Source organism: Notechis scutatus, chromosome 4 (genome assembly GCF_049901735.1).
Source record: "Notechis scutatus isolate UNSWTSFEM ecotype Mainland chromosome 4, rNotScu1.2, whole genome shotgun sequence".
Lineage (NCBI taxonomy): Eukaryota > Metazoa > Chordata > Lepidosauria > Squamata > Elapidae > Notechis > Notechis scutatus.
In genome coordinates this window covers 26,573,667-26,595,796 of record NC_142012.1, presented here as the reverse complement: position 1 = coordinate 26,595,796, position 22,130 = coordinate 26,573,667, and the positions used below count along the sequence as shown (strand labels likewise).

The window sequence follows — 22,130 nt, the reverse complement described above, 5'->3', positions numbered from 1 at the left end:
TATTTTTCTTATATGTATCAATGTATTCATAACTATGTTTTTACTTATACCTATTATTTTGCAAGCAATTGACAAAAAAATAAATAAATAAAATAAACTATGGGATGTCTTGGATATGCTAGGCTGAGAATTTGATAGACATTGATTAAAAATGTTTTAATTTCAATTCCTGCCCTGAGCAAAGATTTGGACCCTAGGCCCTAACAAGCTTCTTTCAGGTCTGTGAAATATGCATAGAGATTATTTATTTAATAAACTACTATTTAATATAGCTTTGGTTTGTATTTTTAATATGACACACTAACTGTGGCATATATCTCTATCATTTATCTTTATCATCTCAATCTCTATCACTATCTATATCTATCTAATCTAATTACTATCTATCTATCTATCTATCTATCTATCTATCTATCAATTAATCAATCAATCTATCTAACATCTATCATCTAGAGCAGTGGTTCCCAACCTTTTTTTCGCCCCGCACCCCTAAAGAAATTTCACTCGAACCTCGCACCCCCTGAAATTTAGACTTTAGGAACTACTGAACGCGTTAAATATATGGTAGGATTGAATCTTTTCAGCTATGTATGTGACGGCCACTAAATAACGATACTTAACTCTAAAATGAAAACAAAGTTAATCCATTGCATAATAAATAAAAATGCCAACATATAGCCAATATCCTATTATTTACCTGGACTTTTCTTGTACCCCCTGGAATATCATCTCGCACCCCAGGTTGGGAACCCCTGATCTAGAGATATAAGCAGCTAATGGCAGAAGCAGCTAATGGGAAATAGGAAAACCAGGGGGGGAGGAATTCTTGGAACACAAGGAGGCAGAAGGCTGATCAAATATGTTGCACTGGATCATCAGGGTTGGCAGATGAAGAAAACTGTGGACACACCAGTGGAATATGCCATGCTGGGATCTACTGTAGGGAAGAAGAAAGAGGAAGATACACCCTAGTCTTAGCCTAATTGCCAGTTCTGTTGTTGTTGTTGCAATTGGATTTAATTTAACAGACCTTCATCTTTAACAGACTAATCTTATTAGTCTATTAAATCTAGGATTTGTGATATAATGAGTGAGGTCATTATCATTATATACTTATCATCATGTACTATCATCGTATTACCATATACTTACATACAGTCTTATATTCATTATGAGAAAATGAGTGACAGTGATTCAGTCATTATAATAAATTAATGCATACTTAATTGGCACAGGAGAAAAATGCATTAAAATGATAATGTAATACTAACATAAAAATACAGAGATAATTGAATTATGTTTAATTTTGATCTCATCATCAAGGTTCCAAAGGCATAACTGCATAAATGTGTTGCTGTAAAAACAATGACCCTGGGAAAGCTTAAATCAGCATTGTTATCATCGTTGACAGTATTTTCCACAATTAACACATAAGTTAATATGTTGTCAAGTATTGATCAGTGTGAAAAGTGGCACTGGACTTTATAAGACAATGAAAAATACCAGCACCTACCAACATTTTTTAAAGTAATGTCTCAGAATCTTATCATGAGTGTCTTGATGTGATAGTAAAATGTAACCCAGGAAATCTATAGGGGTGGTGAAAGGTTTGGAATCCAGGATCGACTGTTTCTTGGTATTTTCAAAGAATGGATCTAGAGGGGGAAAACAGACACAGTTAAAAGGAATGAGATAAAAAAAATAAAGGCAAAAAAGTTACGGGCATAATGGGAGAGGATGTAGCTGTAGCATGTTTACTATTCCTAGCATTAGATGTCATAAGAAGTAAAACTTACAGTCAATGCTTTATGTTAGTTTTTAATATAATTTTTATGTTGTAGTTTTTAATGTACCTATGTAATTTCACCCCAAAAGATGAAAATAGAATATTTGTAGGAAGAAAAAGTACATATGCTGTGAAAAAGTTATATAAAAGAAGGTATAGATATTGGACATCCAATTTTTTTTTTTGAAAGCTGCTGAGAAGAGAGTACCAAAGAGTGCCACAGAAGGGTCTTGAATTGTGATAATGGGAAATATATAAAGGGAGGTTGGATGGAATGGTGAAAGGATCTGGAAAAATGTATGGAAGAGAATGATTGCTGCAAAAATGATAATTAAAAAAAGGTTTTGCATAATGTGAGTAGAGAAAGGTGATTGGAAATAATGTGTTTAAAGAGAGCTAAGGGTTGTTAAAATTAAAAGAGGGAGAGAAAATGCAGAGCCATTTTGAAGAAAATAAATGTTTGTTTTGGAAATGGGTGAAGAGGTTTAAACAAGAAAATTTGAATAATGGAGCTCTATTAAATATAGAAATGATGAACTGACGTTCAAATAAAATAAAAAATGCTGGAAGGAATATTATAAACATGTATGCAGGAATGATAATGGTATGTGAAAACATGTAATTTAAATACATTCTGTAAACATTCGTACAAAAATATTGATGGAAAGGAATTTTAAATGCAGTGACTACTTTGAAAATAGTAAAGCTACTGGAGAAAAAAATATGGATATGCTTTACTTATGGCTCCATTTGACTTGTGTGACTACAGCTTCTATGCTTGGGGATTGAAAGAATCCTGTTATTGTTCCTCTCTAAAAATAGAAAGATAGCAAAAAATAAATGCAAAAATTATGGCTCATGGCGCTACTCTGTTAAGTATACCTGGAAAAGTATTTGGAAGTATTTTGATTGAAAGAGTGTAACAGATCACAATGATCAAGATTTGAGAAACTGAATTGCAGCTTTATGTTTGGCAGGAAATATATTGGTCATACAGAGAGAATCACAAAGCAAATATATGAAGTGTGAATGGGTAAATTCAGTGGTGGGCTACTGGGGGTTCACAGGGGTTTAGGAGAGCCCCTAGCTAAGATTCTGTGCAGTTCAGAGAACCCCCAAATCCCACTCCTCGCTGGCCCCTCCCATCCCACTCTCCCCTTCTCAGGAGTCCTCACACGGCCTATTTTGGATACAAGTAAGTGCAGGGTGCACGTGGGGCCTCAGGGAGGGTGAAAAACTGGCCTCCCTGAAGTTCAGGAAGGCCAGAAATAGGTCTGTTCCAGAGGCACTCCCCCTAGAGGCTCAAGGAAAACTTCCAGAGCCCAGGGAGAGCAAAAATGTCCCACCCCTGTGGGGTGCAGGAGGCTGACTAGGCCACGCCCACCATGACCATGGCCACCCAGCAGCCTGGCAGAGAACCCATTGCTAAAATTTTTGAAGCCCAACCCCTGGGTAAATTGTATGTGATTGTGGTTATGTGGAATGGATAAGATTGACAAAAAGGAAGAGATGAGTAATCTAAAGAACTAAATATAACATATGAAGCAATTTATAGAAATGGTATATCAAGGATGATTTACAAGAATTAAGATAAAAAAATATGAAAAGATATATGAATGCTTTTGATGTAAACTACATTCAAATGCATCTCCTGAATCGTGAGATGCCATCAAAATGATGAAACATATCACAACACTGTTCCACCTGTTAAGTACATGTATTGTTGAGTACATGTATAATGTTGAATGTACAGAAGGGGGGTAGAGAGAGAGGGGGAGGGAGAGAGAAAGAATTAATAGCAGATGCCATTCTGTCTAGAAAAAGATATGTGCATTTTTATGTGTATCCCTGTGTAATAGAACATCTGCAAGAAAACAACTAAGTTCAGAGAAAACCAAGGACCTACAGTTCAATCCTGAGCAACATATATTATCTTCCATTGTATCATGCTTTCTTTAATATACCTGTCTCAGATGTATAGATTTTAGTACACCTGTAGATTTCAGTTTCATTCATTTGGCAGATCTAAAATTAACTGTTGAAAGTATTTCAGTTATCACAATTCCGGGGGGGGGCCCCCCCGGGGGGGGGCCCCGGGGGCCGGGGGGGGGGGGGGGGCGGGGGGTTCCGTCTCTCCCCCGGGGGCGGGGCCGCGGGCTTGGGGGGGGGGCTCCTGGGGGGGGGCCCTCCCCCCCTTGGGGGGGTGGTGGCCCCGGGGGCCGGCCGGCCCCCCGGGCCGGGCCCCCCTCGGCCCGGCCCCCCCCGGGTTTTGGGGGGGGGTTCTGGGTGGGGGCCTTCCGGGCCCCTGCCGGGGGGGGGGGGGGGGGCGCCGGCCCCGGGGGGGGGGGGGGGGCCCCCTCCTGCTTTGGGGGGAGGGGGGATTGGGGGGGGGGGGGGGGGGGGGCGGGGGGGCGTGGGGGGGGGGGGGGGGGGGCCCGGTGGGGGGGGGGGGGGGGGGGGGGGGGGGGGGGGGGGGGGGGGGGGGGGGGGCGGGGGGGGCGGCAATCATGTTTATCCTTTAATATAGTTGACAATGCAAGGAATTCAGGCAAATGTCATACAGGTTGAGGATAATAATATCATATAGGTCTAGTCAAGTCAATTTAATTATATTAAGAGAACTGTAATATTACAACGAATAAAATGCAAAAATTGTTGTATGCATTCATTAAAATGAAATCCAGTTGGTATTATTTTAAAGTTATGTTTTGTAGGCATATTCTTATATGGCACTACAATAGTGGCAATATAGTTGAAAATAAATCCTTTGTATTCACATTTTTGATATCTGAAGCATTGAAAACAGTATTTTTGTAGTGAAATCAACTTCTACAAAAGGATGCAGCACCAGACATACAGCACCATCACCAAGTACAAAGTAGACTAAAGAAAAACAAACTGAGTATCAAAAGAAAATAGCTGGAATGTTTGGAAATGGGAAACAGTAAGGGAAAATAGGAATAATGAACATGTCTTTCAAAATTAGAGACATATGTCCAAGTGCCAGCAGTACATACATGAAAAAATTAAAGTAACAAGCATGAAAAATATTGTAAAACCTCTTGCAAGTCTAAGAAAAGAAGGATGAAAGTATGTTGGTGGTTATCCCAATCAGTTCAAGAGGAAAACTAGTAATATCATTCCCAAAATTGTGATTTATAGTCACAATTTCAAAAATTTCCCATTTCTTTTTTCTTTTCTTCTTTACCATGCTCAGTTTTGTTCTCCACCACCATCTAACTCTTTTTTACACACATTTGTCTCTCAAGACATTTCTACGTGCAACTGATCAACTACTCTGGGGTATATGGACAATACATTTATTATTTTTTTTAAGCTGATGCTGTCTTCAATTCCTGAATAAAAGATTAAACATAAATCTAACAAACAAATGATTAATCGCAATAATTTTTTCAATGCACATTTGGTTTTCTAACATTCCTACTACAGGAAAGACAAATGCAAAGGATAGAACTCTTGCACAATTTGCTGCTGAGCCAAAGGAAAAATTGCAACAGATGTAACTATTCTCACCCCTCCACTATAAATGATACTTGCCAAAAAGCTTCTTCCAAACAGTTTCCTTCGGAGTTGAGACTTTTACAGATATTGGCTGCATCCACACATCGTTTTAAACTTTGTTATTTTTAACATTGCTTATCCATCTCCCTGGAGTTCTACAGCAGATTGCCCCACAAACTAAACACATTACAGTATCTAAGTTCACACAAGATGCAAAAATACAAATCCTAGACAAATTAGTTTAGAATGTTGGCCAGATGACAGCTGCACAAATAGTTCTGTTTCTATCTAACAATTGTTTCATTAGGTAGCATTACAATATTATTTTCCTGACCCTGGGATTATATTAAGAGGCCACTCAGATTTCCAATTTATCTCTTTTGCTTCTAGCTGGCACATTATTAAAGCAATGTTTGCCATATAGTGCTTAGCACCCCTTTGGAACCAGTAGGGAAGAACGTGACACATAGGATCCAAGGAGCGCCTGACACATATGTGACCTCTCTCCTTTTTAGGAAGTACGGATGAGGCAATGGAAGGCTAGAGTTAGACCATAAAAAAGACAAGAGACCAGGAATTTTTTGCCTGTGAATTTGTGAAGGAGAAAGTCTTGTCAATTCCTTGGGCCATAAAATGAAAATGTGATTCAGTACTTGATAATGTTACATTGGTCTGCTCACTGGCCTGTTGAAGCTTGAATAATCTGAATACGTAAGAAGAAAGCGAAGGATGCTAGAGAAGATTCTTATACTTGGAAAAAACCCTGAGCAACAGAAAAATAGGCAACAACAACCCCGCATAATTCCTCCCCCCAGATATGTACGCAGATACTCCTTGACTTACGACCAAAATTGAGCCCAAAATTTATGTTGCTAAGTGAAACATTTATGTGAGTTTTGCCACATTTTATGACCTTTCTTGCCACAGTTGTTAAGTTTGTAACACAGTTGTTAAGGGAATCTGGCTTTTCCATTGACTCGGCTGGTCAGAAGATCACATGACCTTGGGACACTGCAACTGTCATAACTATGAGTCAGTTGCCAAGCATCTGAACATTGACCACTTGACCAAGGGGATCAGTGGTGGGATTCAATTTTTTTTACGACCAGTTCTGTGGGCGTGGCTTGGTGGGTGTGGCTTGGCTTGGTAGGCATGGCGGGGGAAGAATATACTGCAAAATCTTCATTCCCTCCCTATTCCTGGGGGAAGGTTACTGTAAAATCCCATTCCTTCCCCATCCCTCTAACCTGCTTTCCAGCTCCGTTCTCCTGTGCAGGGCAACCAAAGAAGACCCAGCCAATCAGCTGGGACTCAGGAGGCAGAGAATGGATGGGGGCGGGGCCAATCAGAGGCGGGATTTGCCGGTTCTCTGAACTACTCAAAATTTCCACTACCGGTTCTCCAGGACTTGTCAAAACCTGCTGAATACCACCTCTGAAGGGGATGCAGCAACAGTCATAAGTATGCAACATGGTCACATGTAACTATTTTCAGTGCCCTTGTAACTTTAAACGGTCACTAAATGAACTGTTTGTAAGTCGAGGACTACCTGTAATACCTTCCTTCAAGAATTCCCCCAAGCCCTTACACTTTCTTCTTTGCAGAAAAACGAGACACACCACGTTAATGCTTTATTTGATTCTAGTTTTATCCGTTTGAGTTGTATATTTGGCTGTTGTTGTTGTTCTTGTTTTAATATAGTTTTGATTAGTCCCGGCGCTACTAAATTTGCAAAGTCCTCCCAAGAGCGTTTGCTAAGCCAGCAGTTTTGCTCCTGGTCACTTCCAGCCGGCAACGGAGGGCGTGCGCGTTCCTGGACCGAGGCCGGGAGGCGGGCGTTTGGTTGGCCTTTTCTCGCCAAGGCAGAGGGGGTGGGGGGTAGAGCAAGGGAGGCGGGCGGAGAGGGAAAGGAACCGAAGCGGGAGTGATTCACCGCCGACGGCGGCAAGAGAGAGAGAGAAGGGCGAAGACCTGGCGGCTCGCTCCTCTCCTCTCCTCAGAGAGAAGTCAGAGCTCCTTCCCGGGAGCCATTTGGGTGCGCGCGCGAGTCGTCCCCCCCCCCGCGCGCGTCTGTCCCTCCAGCGGTGGGACAGTGGCATAAATCGGGCTTCCAGTTTGCCTTCAGCTGGCAGCTCCTAGGTGGGTGCTTCAGCTTAGGATGAAGCAGGACGCGCCGCCGACGGTTTGAGATCGACGGGACCCCCTCGACTGCTCCTCTGCCGTCCCACCCTGGACACTCCGGAGTCTTGGCCGGGCGACGTTTGCCATGGGCTCGCCCTCCCTCCAACCCTTCCCCCTGGAGAAGTTTTCTTGACTCCTGGTTTCTCTTTCCGCCTCTGGAAAGGGACGCGGGAGGGACCCGAACCCGGCTCTGCTGAGGGAAAATGCGAGCCGGGGGGTTGCTGGCCGGTTTCTCCGTGCTCAGCCTCCTTGCTCAAGGCTACCTAGTTGGGCCGACGGCAGAAGACCCCGAGGAACCCAACGGGACGGCCAAGTTGGAAGAAGGCTCCGAGACGCCACCTCCCCCCACTTTCCAGCCGCACCTCATCTTCATTCTGGCGGACGACCAGGGCTTCAGAGACGTCGGTTATCACGGCTCAGAGATCCGGACTCCTACCCTGGATAAACTAGCCGCGGAAGGAGTTAAGCTAGAGAATTACTATGTCCAACCGATGTGCACCCCGTCCAGAAGTCAGTTCATCACTGGGAGGTAGGTGATATGGGTGGGTGGGAGATCATGAACATGATCTCAGTGATCTTGTCTGGGGGAAAAAAACATGTTTATTTTATTTCATTAATTGATTAGTCTTTAAAAAGTACGGTTTGGTGTGCTTATGGGCTCTTATTTCTTGGACACCACACGAATTTGAGGATATCCTAAACATCAATTTAGCACAATTCTAAATATGACTGCTCTGAATGAAGTCTCATTGAATTTAGTGGGTGGGCTCACTTCCAGATAACTGGGAATCTTATTTTGCTGATGAGAGCATCTTAGGAGGTCAGTTTCTTTTTAAAAGCATTGGCAACTCCACATTGTTGGTATTTGTTACAGATTAACATATCACACCTGGAAGCAGGGACTTTAACCAATAGATGTACTTTATTAAATCCATTCTTAGATGTTGTGTTTTAAAATCACTGGTTTCATAATATTTCAATAGCACCTAATTTGCATAGAAGTACTTCAGTGTTTTTGTCATTTTGTTCATGTCAATAGTATCAGTTAGGTAGCATTGTTCTTTATTTGTCTTAAATATTATTCTAAATTTTTATAAAGCACAAAAAACAATATACAATAATAAAAAATATACAACAAAAAGAATCAAGCTAAACAAAATAATCCATAATAAGAAATAAGAAAAGGAAGAAAGGAAATAAAACAACCCCCCTTCCTTAATGTATAATATGATATTATAACCCAATGAAAAATATTGTAAAATATCTTAAAATCTAGGCCAAGAAGGGCATATCGTTTCATCTTTTGATTAGTATGAAATAGATAAGTTACATGTTTCCAAAGGCAGACTATCTGGAATAATATCACGTTTCCAATTTCTCAGTAATTTCCTTTTAGCCACCACAATGTCTGGTACATCCATATTTCTTCATGGACAGTTATTTTAGAACGTTGGTATATAATTGACGATCACATTGATATCTTTCACATTTAGCAATTTCCCCATAAAACTACTTACCACTATGTATCTTAAAATACAAGTCCCCCACCACCCAAAGTGTCAAAGATTCACAGGATCGTATCTTAGGAGTAAATTAAACCAGAATTTTTGAACATCTCCAATCAATAAAAATCAGACCTTCATCTTCTACAGGACATCCTTTGGGGAGTCCAGTACAGACTAAATATATTTCTTATTAATCAGATTTTTATCAATACTATTTACATAAACATTTTTAAGCAGATGAATTACCGGTTCTGTGGGCATGGCTTGCTGGGTGTGGCAGGGGAAGGATACTGTAAAATCTCCAGTCAGAGGTGGGATTTGCCGGTTCTCCAAACTACTCAAAATTTCCGCCACCGGTTCTCCAGAACTGGTCAGAACCTGCTGAATACCACCTCTGCTGCATATGTATGCCTGTATCGTTTTCTTTCCTTTTTGAAATGCATACATATCAGGGCATCATTTTGTTTGCAGGAGTGTCATTCACTATTCTTTTGGTAGATCCCCTCTAGTACATATTGTCAAATAAACACTATAATGATCCTTGATTATTTGCCTTGGGTTTTGCATCTCATACTTGTTGATTTTTTTATAAGCCTTGATTGAGAGTGTTGATTACCTTCTGCAACCACAGAGCCAATAAAGTAATTAAAATCATGCTATCCACATTAATTAATGAAGTTAATTAATGAAGATCTATCTCTTGTGTATAATTTAGAATCTTTATATGATTTTAAAATTAGCCTTAGGTATATCTCATAGAACAATAGCATCATTCTTGACCTATTTTATTTACCCTATCTGTCTTCCTTGGAAGGAAGGATGAAACAGGGCCTTTGCACCAGGAGTTTTTCATCTATAAAACTAAACAAAAGTTTCAAGTGGATGAATGAAAGCTAAGGTTGTTTCATTTGTTGTCCTCTTCAAACCTTAATTCCTTTTTATCGCACTATTTATGAATTTCCTAGTAAGAAATATGTTCACCTCAAAGCTATTTGATAATCATAAGATCTACAATTTTGCAAAACTTTTCAGAAATCCAATAAAACTTGATACAGGGGAACTCATCAAAATACAGATTTAAAGCACTTGCCATTCTTTACTCCAGGTTAAGTTCATTCCATAATGCTTCTGATTCTCTACCATTGAAATTCAGGATTTCAAAGCAATTCCTGATGTTCTCCTAGAATTTCTGAAAATGTACCTGTATATTTATTTCTAAAGTATTTCATTTTAAACCAATTTCAAGGATCATGTTTACTCTTAAAATTGGAGATGAATTTGTTAACATTAATCCCTGATGCTATTTTAAATTGTAGAACATCTCCAAAGATACTTTCCTTCACAACTTCAGAAAAGACCATCTTCTAAAATTGTTTATATGTGCTTACTATCAAAATGTTATCCTCCTATATAAATATCTATCTATTTATTTAAATCTATTAAAAGTAGTTCTGATCTCACTTGTAAAGAAAAATTATCAAGGGTTTGACTACTTTTCTTTGATGTTCTCAGATCTTTGAAGAATGCTAGAGGGCATGCTTAAATATTCTCTTCATGTAATTAATATTATTTTCTATCTTACACATAAATCTGTTGGAGTTTCTAATGCTTTCAATACTACAATTTCAAATGCTTATTAGAATTGTTACTAAAAATGTATTGCCATATAATTGTTAAAATTATAGTTTAACTGTTTCAAGGAGCTGCCTATTGATATGTATATAGGTATATATTTAGAAGGGTGGTTTCTTTTATTAGTTCATTTAAATGAACTTCTCATTCCTTGCCCACATTTCTCCACCATACTCTTATCTGTCTGGATTAATGCCATTTCAATGAGTTCTCTTTAAAGCATTGTATTCAAGTTCACCTTATCTGATCTATCTTCATTTATTGTAGTACAGATGGAACAAATATATAAATGATATAGATTTAATAGCAGAGATATATTTAGATGTATAATAATTTTTGAGAAAACCACTTAATGATACAAAAAATATTTAAGAATAATTATATTTAAGAGGATAAAAGCTATTATTGTTATTGGATAACATAAGAAAAAATGAGAAAATTTATGTTTCTTTTAAGGGAGTTCTATGTCGCATTTATGCAATTTAGTGGTTCATAAGTGAGCAAAATATAAATGGTTCTTGAAATGTCAGCAAATATTCATAACACTAGTATTCAAAGCAAACAGAAGATCCAGAATTTTAGTCAAAAGAAGCTAATGGAAATAAAAAGATAGGTGGACTCCAACATAAGTCAGTACAAATTAAGAAATGATAATAAACACTCCTGATTTTAGCCATAAACAATGTTAAATTATTGGTAAGTTATTGGAGGCAGTTTTAAATGGTGGATCAGATGATGTTTGGTTGGTTGTCACTGATCATGCTCCATCCAGTCAGTATCAATTTTTAGTGATCAAAAAGGTAAATTTTATTCAGGAGGATTTGTTCCCAATATGATCCTTCAGGTTTTCCAATAATGACTGTCCATGATATTCTCAGGAGTCTTCTCCAACACCAAATTTCAAAAGTGTCAAAGCTCTTTTTATTCCGCTTCTTCAAAGTCCAACTTTTGCTAGCATAGACCATTACCTACATGACTCTATTATTTGTAAGTATAGACATGTCTCAGTATCTCAGTATCATTTCCAAGGCCTTCAGATCTACTCTACCAAATAGTAGTTTGTGGTGTATTTTTGATTGCTGGTTCCTTTACTGTTGATAGTTGATCCTAAAGGGATGTAAATAAATCCCCTCCCCCCACACTTTTAATGCCTCCATTGTTGCTGTATTTGAAATTAGTTTGATCTTTATCTTTAATCTTACTTCCACTTATTCAATTCAGTTCAAGGCTTTTATTACTATTGCATTTCTTAAAAATGTTCATTTTATAGCACTTGGCAGAACATATTTTTCTACTGGAACTATATAAATTATGTCAAATGATAATTGTTTAGTGCAAATATGTGTTCACTTTCACATTATGTTCTAAAATAGCTACAATGTCATGCCTTCTTTCTCATAGTAAGAATATTTCATCACTATATTTTTGGTCAGATGAAAAGTTTGGCTTGTCCATTTATCTTATTATAAATAATGGACATTCAGGTTTTTTAAGATGCTCACAACAGCATGCAATACAGTAGAACCTTCACCTATTCTTCAGTTCCTAAGAAGTGTCAATCAATGGAGCCTTCCAATTCCTCCCATTTCTTTGTAGATGGGTATCTTAGAGCAGGGGTCCCCAACCACCGGGCCGCGGACCGGTACCGGGCCGTGGAGCACTCTTTACCGGGCCGCAAAGAAAAAAAATAAAAAAATGGCGGCTTTCTTCGCCTTCGGTGAATGCTGCTGGGATCGGGATCAAGGACACAAATGAAAGAAGGGGAGGGAGGAAGCAACCGGCCTGTCCTGCTCTCTGGCTCAGCTCTCTCAGTCGCTTTCTCGCTCCTCCACCAGCCCAGGAAGAAACTGCTTCAAAGAAGCCGGAGGCTTTTCCTGTCGCCGCAGCTTCCCGAAGTGCCCGTCGCCCCACCCCGCCCGCCAGCCGCTCGCGTTCAATCCACAGTGCTCCGTTCTGCCTGCCTGCCTGTCTGGTTGTTTGGGAGCAGCTTCGCTGAGAATAATAACTATTCGCCTCTTTTTATCAGCCGAAGCTGCTCCGAAACGAAGAAGGCAGGCAGGCAGGCAGGTAGAACGGAGCACTGTGGATTGAACCGCGAGCGGGCGGGCGGGCGGTGGGGGGTGAAACGGGCGCTTGGGAAGCTGTGGCGACAGGAAAAGCCACCCCACCCCCACCCCCGGCTTCTTTGAAGCAGTTTCTTCCTGGGCTGCTGTAGGAGCGATAGAGTGACTGAGAGAGGAACGAGGCAGACACCTGAGGGAGGGAGGGAGGGAGGGAGACACCTGAGGGATGGGGCTGAGGGGGCAGGACCAAGGCGCTCCTGAGACTTGGTGAGTTTGCTGGCAGACGTTTTATTACCCGACTAGGTAACAACATCAGATGTTACCTAGTCAGGTAATGAAACGTCTGCAAGCAAACTACCAAAGTCGGATTCTCTCTCCTCCCCGGTCCTTGAAAAAATGTTTCTGCTTGAAACCGGTCCCTGGTACAAAAAAGGTTGGGGACCACTGTCTTAGAGTATAATCATGAATGGAATACTTGACAAAGTTCATTAGTTCTTCAGTTGAACATAAGGCATCCTAATCGATTTCATATCAAAATGCCTTTTCATGGTATATTTTCCTCTTCAGTTTAGAAGTCTTCTATTTAACCTTTCCTCTAGCATTTCATCATTCCTAACCACTGAATAACTCAAAATAGCTTTGCTATCTTAGCAATATTCTTTTTTCCCTGAAAGTTTTCTTTGATTATGAATACCTCAGAATATTGACTAGACCAGTTTTGTGATCTTATCTTGACAATCTGTTTAATTGACTGACAGTTTGACATTTCAAAGGTCTTCATAAAACAGAAGTTTGAGTAATAGGTAGTGTATCTTATATTCAGATCTATTTATATAGTAAGTAGTTTTGCTGGACTTGAGCAATGTTCCATTAAACAGGGTTTAACATGTCCATTTTATAGCACCAGAGCCATTTAAGCATACCATTGAACTACTTTCTATACTTCTGAACTTTCCACTATATAAAGCAAATTGTATTGTATAGTAGAGAATCAGATGTGTGTTGGATTATGAGCCAAAGATAGTGTGCTTTTGCAATACAGCATATTAAAAATATAATCCTTTATTTCAGTACATTTTTACTCTAAATGTCTATAAGATGTGTTAAATACAATTTCAGTATTGCTCCATTAAAAAAAATCCATGAGCCAAAACAAAGTGGTAATATGTCAAAAAAACAGGAAGATTAAAGAAATACAAAATACATTGTGGTAATCTCTGTTTTACAACTTGGATACAAAATGATAATCTTTCAATGTACAGTATCTGTTATTATGTGCAGCTCTCAATAAAATGGGAGAATAATTGGGAAGCATCTGTTGTCCATTTTTCCTCTGTCTATGGCATAAGTTAAGCAATATTTGGGGAGAGATAATAATGGCAATTGCCACACGACACACATATAGGCTCATTCCATCTCTTTCAGGTAACCTTCTTATAATTTCCAACAAAGTCTTGGGGCTCCCAGCAACCCTAGGAAAGTTGAGCTGATTAGCTCTGCATATTTATAAGCTCAGCTATTTCTCCAGAGGAAATATCACATAACAGTTTTGGAACATTGCTTTGGGAGATGCGGGGTAATGTAGCTTCTCATTGATGGGGAAGCTTCCCTTGTTTTTTGCCTGTAGGATTTCCTACCCACCCCCTGCAAGAGCCAAGACATTATGCTGCCACCTCTCCTCCATCTCAGCTGAACAAGGACACCTTTGCTACTTCCACAATAAGAGCCAATATGGTAGCTAATTTTATTTTGTACCTTGCAAAAGGCTAATGTGCACAGGTAAAGAGTGGAAATGGGATGCTGTCTGTCTCTTGTTTTTCCTTTCGAGAATACCAGTGGTTGCACTTTTTTGTATCATCCTTAAGACATTACTATCAACAAGTTCCAGATGACATGAGTTGTTCCCATCTTTTAAAAAGAAAGTTCTGATAAAATCAGTCTGACATCATTGCATGAAAAGATTTTAGAGCAGATCATAAAAGAAAGTGATTTGTAAACACACTGAAAAATGTGGTAATTACCAGAAGTCAATCAGCATAGATTTGACAAGGAGAAATCTTGCCAGAGTATTTTTTTTCCTCTTGTTTTTAAACTTGGTGAATTTGTTATGTAATAACTCTGTGGGAATGTTGAAGACATAATATACCTTGACTTTTACAAAATATTTGACAAAGTACCCCACAACTTGTTGATAAGAAAGCTTTGATTTGCAGATAACATAACACTGGATTGGATACCTAATAGCCTAAAGATGGAAAAACTACTCAAAATAACCTTAATAGGTTAGGGAAATGGGCTAAAAGTAACTAAGTGAAAGGGAAAGTAACTAACACAGGTGATTTCATTGGGAAATAAAACTCAAACACAGAAATATAGGATAGTTTATATCCGGCTTGTTAATGATAATTGTGAAGAAGATGTAGAAATTGTATTTGATTGCAAACTGCACTTGAATTAACAATGTTGTGCAGCTATTTAAAAAAAGGCAAAAAGAAGTTTAGCCTGTATTAGTGGAAATATACTTTCCAAATTGCAGGAAATAATTATTTCACTTCATCCTGTTTTGTTCGACCTTATCTTGAGTATTGTGTTTACTTTCAATTTTCAGAGTAGCTGGAAGAAGTTCAGAAAAGAACAACGTAAATAATTAAGTGCCTGGAAACCAAACCCCATGAAGAGAAGGTTGAAGGAACTGTTATGCTTGGCCTTAAGTTACTTGAAGGGGGCATTATGATAGCACTCTTTAAATGCATGGAAAGTCAAGATCTGTTCTGTCTCATTTCAAAACACAGGGCATGAAATAAAGGATTTGAGTTACAATAAGGCAGATTCTGATTTAATGATAGGTGGAAAAACCCTTCCTAGTAGTGAATCAGTTATCCAGTGGAGTGAATCAAGAAAGGTATGGAAGTTGGAGAGAAGCTGTAATCTTTGCATCTGCCTTTTCCTGCAGAAGATATAGGGTAGATGCCCCTGTTGACTTTCTCAAGGGGAGCACTGTAACCGTTAAAACAAATTGAGGTAACTGGAGAAGCTATTCCAGAACTCATAGGACACTGAGAGATTTCACAGAAACAAATCACTGGGCCACGTTGGCATCCACCTGACTTACCGCAAATGTAAATTTGATGATTATGTTGCAAAATTATGTAACTTGTCCCTCAAGTCAGCCTCAGGCTCAAAGAACAGAAGACAGCTAATATGACATCATTTTTAAAAAATGGAGTTAGGTAGTTCCAGGAATTAATGGCCAGTCAGCTTAATGTCTTTTCTGTACAAATTGATAGAAATGGTAATCAAAATTAAACAGCTAAACATCAGGAAAAATAATTGTGCTGAAGGAAAATCAAGGTTTTTTAAAGATTCCAGAAAAATAGATCTTATCTTAACAAATTTCTGGAGGTGTTTTTCACAATGTTTTTTTTTCAGTGTCAGCAGCATGTGAATAGATATGTCAACATTATTTATTTCTAATTTCGAAAAGCCTTGTAATAAATTTAGTCCACAAAAACTCTTGAGTAAACTTAAAGGTCAGGGAATACAATATAATACCTGCCCTTTTTAGCCTGAACTTCTTGCTGTTGAATTTTGTGCCTCCTATAGCTGGACAACGGTTTGTAGAGCTGTTCACTCAATGTATCAGTTGAGTCTTTGTACGGCCATTGAGATGCATTAATTTAGGATTAATGATAAGATGGTTATCTTTCTGTCCCAATCCAGTGCCAAGTTCAGCCTGAAATCTGTCTAAAAAGTGGCTTTTAGAACAGGGACTAATTGACAAAATTGGAGCAGGAAGCCCATAATTTTGAAGGCAGTAAAGGAGGAAAATGTGCTACAAAAAGCCAGTATTTTTTTCTGCAAATTTTAGTAGCATTTTCTTAGGGTGTTGGAGACAGGGCAAATGCTGCAGATTAGTGCTAAACTGCAACAATTCTCCAACATGCTTATGGGAGAATCCACAAATATGGGTTGATTCTGCCTTTCTGCCCAGAGACTGAGTCATCAATCTTTGCCCAGCCTCTTCCTGTCGGGGCAGGAAGTCTCCTAGCCCCAGTCATGACTCAATCTTGGCCCTATAGAGATGTGGCAAAGGTTGGCTCCAACAATTTCAACAGGAAGCAGCATTTAAAGTGTGGATTCTCCAAAAAGGTTTGCAAAGCTTTAAAGGAAAGTGAAAAACATCGTAAACAGGCAGCAATTGGACCTCCTGCCTGCTCCGTTTTTTCGCGGCTCCCCTGAACTACCAATTGAAGGCCTAACAGCCCAGGTAAACAAGGGAGAGCCCCAAAATAATCCCCCACCCCCTGAGGGTGGTTGCTGAAGCCGCGATTGTCCCCAGCATGCCGTTGCATGCCCAGACTCAACTGGGAAACTCCGGGGCGGCCGTTTTTGCCAGAGCCTGGTAGTTCCCTCCCTCAGCAGCCATTAGTGCAGGAGTTGCCTGCAGCTCCCAGGATTTGGTCACCAGAGGGAGATAGAGCACAAGAATTTATTCTATCTGCAGTGGAAATCCAAGCTCAAAGGTTTCCCTTTGATTGCATGATTACTAGTCCTGCAGATTTACAAGTCAGAGACAGGACTAGGATTCCTGAGGCCATGTTTACTCCCACTGCAGCGGGTTTGCACTCAGTAGATAGATTGGACCCAGAGTTATCAGAGGACATTAAGGCCTTTATCTCTCAGGCCATTTCTCAAGGGGTAGCCTCCACCCTAAGGGGGAGGAGCCATCCATCTTTCCTAAGGTCTGATCGTCAGACATTGCAACCAGTGGACTCCATGGGATCCCCTAGGCACTAGGGGGATACTTCTCCGTCAGAAGTAGGGCATCTGGGATGGAAGAGGAAGGTCAGGGAGAACAAGAGTTCTCAGAAGATGAGGGCTTATCACCTGATCCACCCCCATTTATTGGCCTATTCAGTCCGGGGCTGTGTAAATCTCTATTCCACAAGGCTAGGACCACTGCCCAAATTGATCCTCAGCCTAATGTCCCAACTGCTTCACCTGACACTCAGGGACCCAACAGCAGGTTTTTTTTCTGAGCCTAGAGTTCTCCAACAAGAAATCCCTTGTCCCAAGTTATTTCTGGACATAGTTCAGAGGCAATGGGTGCAGCCAGGGACCTTCCCCACCCCAGGGGGTGGTGTTAATGATTTTTTTCAATATGGCTCCTCTCCTTACCAAGTCACTTCAACTGCCCCCTCTGGATGAGACTTTGGCATCCTTGGTGTCTCCATCTGCAATCTCTGGTGACATAGCAGAGGCCCTTAAGACAGAGGACAAGAGGATGGAACAGCATTTCTGCAGGACTCACCAGACCAATGCCTGGGTGGTCAAAGCAGCTGCTGCCACCTCCTTTTCCACCAGAACATCTCTCCTCTGGCTCCGCCAATTGCAGGCAGGATTCCCTTAGAGGAAATCAGAATTGATCAGAGCATCAACAATTGATGGCAGCTGCTGAATTTGCAGCTGATTCTTCCCTGCATGCAGCCTGAATTTCTTCCTGGGCTCTGGCATCTAAAGTTACTTCTCGTCATTTGCTATGGTTAGGACATGGGCAAGCAGATGCTAGAATCAAATGGAAAGTGGCTTCAGCGCCCAACATGGGTTCCTCTTCATTTGGAGAAGCTTTAAATCCCTTCCTAGTAGAAAACAAAGACAAGCAGAAGGTGTCCTCCTCTCTTAATAGGAGGGCAGATAGAAGGGCTTCTCCCTACACCCATAAGCAGCCATTTCATTCCTCAGAATCAGGTCAGGAATTTTCTCAATTCCAAAGATCCTACCAATCCAGGTCAGATCGACCCCCAGATAAATTGGGATTTCGAGATAGAAATAGACAACAGTTCCAATCCAAATGGCCCTTTCATGACACAAGAGGTCATTCCTTCCATCGATCCAAATGACTGCCGGACCCCTCCCCCCATCAGCGGCCAGCTGGCCCTATTTGCAGATCAATGGGAGACCATCACATCCGATTCTTGGGTCCTGATTTGGTCTCATCCTGGATTTTCTGTCCACTCCTCTGAGGACCTTTACCTGTTTTCCAACCTCCAAAAACCTTTTAAGGAAAGAGTTCATGAACACGGTGGTCCAGCACTTGCTGGACATCCAGGCCATCAAGCCAGTGCCAGAGGATCAGAGGGGGCATAGGTTTTACTCCATTCTGTTCATCATACCAAAGGCCTTGGGGGGATGGAGAGCGATCCTGGATCTTAAAAAGCTGAACGTTCATATAGAACACAAGAGATTCAAAATGCAATCTCTGCAGTCGATCCTGGAAGGCATGGGGGGGGCGATCTCCTGATGTCCATTGATTTGACATACACTTACCTCCACATTCCCATCTATCCCTCCCATTGGAGGTTTCTCAGTTTCTATTACGCGGGAAGTCATTATCAATACAGGCCCAGCCATTCAGCCTGTCATCGGCCCCCAGGATCTTCACAAAAGTACTGGCTGCACTGGCCGCTCACCTCAGAACAATCCTGGTGCGCATCCAGTGCTATCTGGATGACATTCTTATCCAGTCCAGTTCCAACAACAAGCCAGGTCAGACCTGGCCTCTACGATCTGGGTTCTACAGGACCACAGATTTTCCATCAACTTCCAGAAAAGCCAGCTAATCCCTTCCACCCGCCTACTAAATTTAGGCGCAGTGATAGATACCAATCAGTGCTAGGTGTACTTGTCCCAGGAGCACCAGGACAGCATCAAGTTCTTGGTTATGCAACTCACAGCGGAGTTAGTGGCTCCTTTAGTGGTGCTTTCCCAGCTCCTGAGGAAATTGATCTCATGCAAAGCCATCATGCCCTGGGCCAATTACATGCCAGACCCTTCCAATGGTTCCTCTTGCCAGTCCAGAGGCAGGCTCCAGCATCTCCAACATCAGGGTCTGACTGACACCAGATGTTCTCAGATCCCTCAGGTGGTGGGTTTCCTCAGCAGTTACCACAAGGGGTTCCTCTTTAAGGAACCCAATCACAAAACAGTTACCTCAGATGCGAGTCTGTTGGGATGGAAAGCCCATCTACAGCCCCATGTCACACAGGGACAATGGTCCCCAGAGGACCTTCAACACAACATAAACCAGTTATAATTTCGTGCCATTCACTTAGCTTTCAAACACAGTGGTTGGCCAACACGTATTGATCCTAACGGAAAATGTGGCAGCCAAAGCACATATCAATCGCCAGGGAGGGACCCACTCCAGATCCCTCATAACCGAAGCAGAGCAACTAGGAATCTGGGTGGAAGCTCACCTACTGTCTATCAAGGTGGAGCACATATCGGGGACATCAAATGTATAGGCAGATTACCTCAGCAGAACCAGGGTGGACAACTCTGAGTGGCATCTCCACCTTGATCTCTTTCAGGAGATGTCTCAGAAATTTGGGAGGCTGGTACTCGACCTCTTTGCCACTCCAACAAACACCCAACTTCCCCGATTCTTCTCCAGATTCCCATCACTGGGTCAACGCCCTTCGCAGCCACAGCCAAGGGTCTCCTTTATGCCTTCCCTCCTCTTCCCCTATTCTGGGGGTAATAAGGAAAGTGCTATTAGAACAGGCAGAAATCCTTCTCATAGCTCCCCATTGGCCCAGACGGTCATGGTATACAGACCTAGTGAGCTTGTAAGTGTCCCATCCTTGGAGGATTTCTCAGGACAGCATCTCCCTCAGCCAGGGGGTCTTGGAACACCTGGAACCTCAGTGGCTCCAATTGACTGCCTGGCCCTTGAGAGGAGGATCCTAAGGAAGGATAACCTTTCAAGAAAGGTTGTCAGGACAATACAAGCCTCTAGGAGGCCCTCCACGACCAGAATATATGATTCTACCTGGAAAGTGTTCCATCACTTGTGCACCAGAAAGGACACAGATCCCATGGTGGCTTCCATCCCGCATGTCCTGGAATTTTTGCAGGACGGGCTCAACAAAGGTTTCTTTCTGAATACAGTGCGCAGACAGGTAGCTGCCCTGTCCACAGTCTTGCACTATGGAAAGAGGGGCTCCCTAGTCTGCCATCCGGTAGTCCGAACCTTCATCAAAGGAGCTGTCAATCTCAAACCACCAATGATTCACAGGTACCCTTCCTGGAACCTGTCTACAGTGTTACAAGCCCTTACCCAGGCACCATTTGAACCTCTTCAATCTTTAAGCCTGTGCTACTTACACTTAAAGTCACCTTTTTAGTGGCCATTACCTCGGACAGGCACACATCGGAATTGGCAGCTCTTTCAGTCAAAGAAGACCTCTGCACCTTCCACACAAACAGGGTAGTCCTGCATCTTGACCCTTCCTTCATCTCTATGGTCAATTCCCTCTTCCACAGAGCTCAGGAAATCATCCTACCTGACTTCTGCCCCTTTCCATCTCATGAGAGAGAGCACAGATGGCATAAACTGGATGTAAGGAGGGCACTTCACATATACATCAAAAGAACATCGACATATCGCAAAATCGAAGTCCTGTTTGTCTCATTTCAGCCGTCTTCAATGGGTACTAAAGTCTCCTCCTCAACCATAGGCCATTGGATCAGGGCTTGTATAGCCAAGGCCTACGAGACTCAGGCTGTTTCTGTACCTAAGCAAGTAACTGCCCATTCAATGAGAAGTGCAGCTACCACAGCTGCCTGGGCGACACAAGCCTCACTTGAGGACATCTGCAGGGCAGTGACATGGTCCTCCCCATCTCCTTTCATATGGCACTACAAACTGGACACATACACCTCCACGGAGGCGGCCTTTGGCAGAAGAGTGCAACAACAAATGCATACAGATGGGGGTTCACAGGACCAGACTTCTACCCTCCCATAGGGACTCCCAGCTTTGGGATGTCCCATATGTGTGGATTCTCCCATAGGCATGCTGGAGAATAGGCGTTGGCTTACCTGAACGCAGTTTTTCAGCATGCCTTGGGATAATCCACTCCCACTCAGGCAACCATCTGGTCCAGTGTCCAGGTGGGAGGCAGAGCCAACCCCAGAAAAGAAGATCATCAGGTGGCTGTGCCTTCATCATGGCTGGGGCTAGAGGACTTCCTGCCCCGACAAGAAGAGGCGTGGCAAAGATTGATGACTTAGTCTCTGCAAAAAGGCAGATTCAATACATATATGTGTATTCTCTCAAGGCATGCTGAGAAACTGCAGGTAAGCCAATGCCTATTTTCTTACAACCAAGACCATTATAGTCTAGTCCCATTATCTTAAAATAATTTTTGCACCTTTTTCTGAATTACTGATACTTTTTGGTTGCCTGAATTTATCCTCCTTGAATTTGGTGTGATGGTAGAATAGTCTTTACTAATTAACAAATAGTGATTTCTATATATTTCTTTCAGATGATTTATTGTATTGCTTTGGGGACCAGAGAAACAAATATCTATATCTCAACTATATTTATATCATGGATCCACTACATGAATTCCTCCTTTTGAATGTATGATGCTG

General features: G+C 41.4%; 1 protein-coding gene across 1 annotated transcript in view; it reads left to right on the top strand.

Moving 5' to 3' along the window:
- Positions 1-7,692: 7,692 nt before the first annotated feature.
- ARSJ (arylsulfatase family member J) overlaps positions 7,693-22,130 on the top strand; it is a 29,100-nt gene continuing 14,662 nt past the window's right edge. The window contains exon 1 of the mRNA XM_026668733.2: positions 7,693-8,018. Coding sequence (XP_026524518.2) covers positions 7,693-8,018 — 326 coding nt within the window. The remainder of the gene's footprint in view (positions 8,019-22,130) is intronic.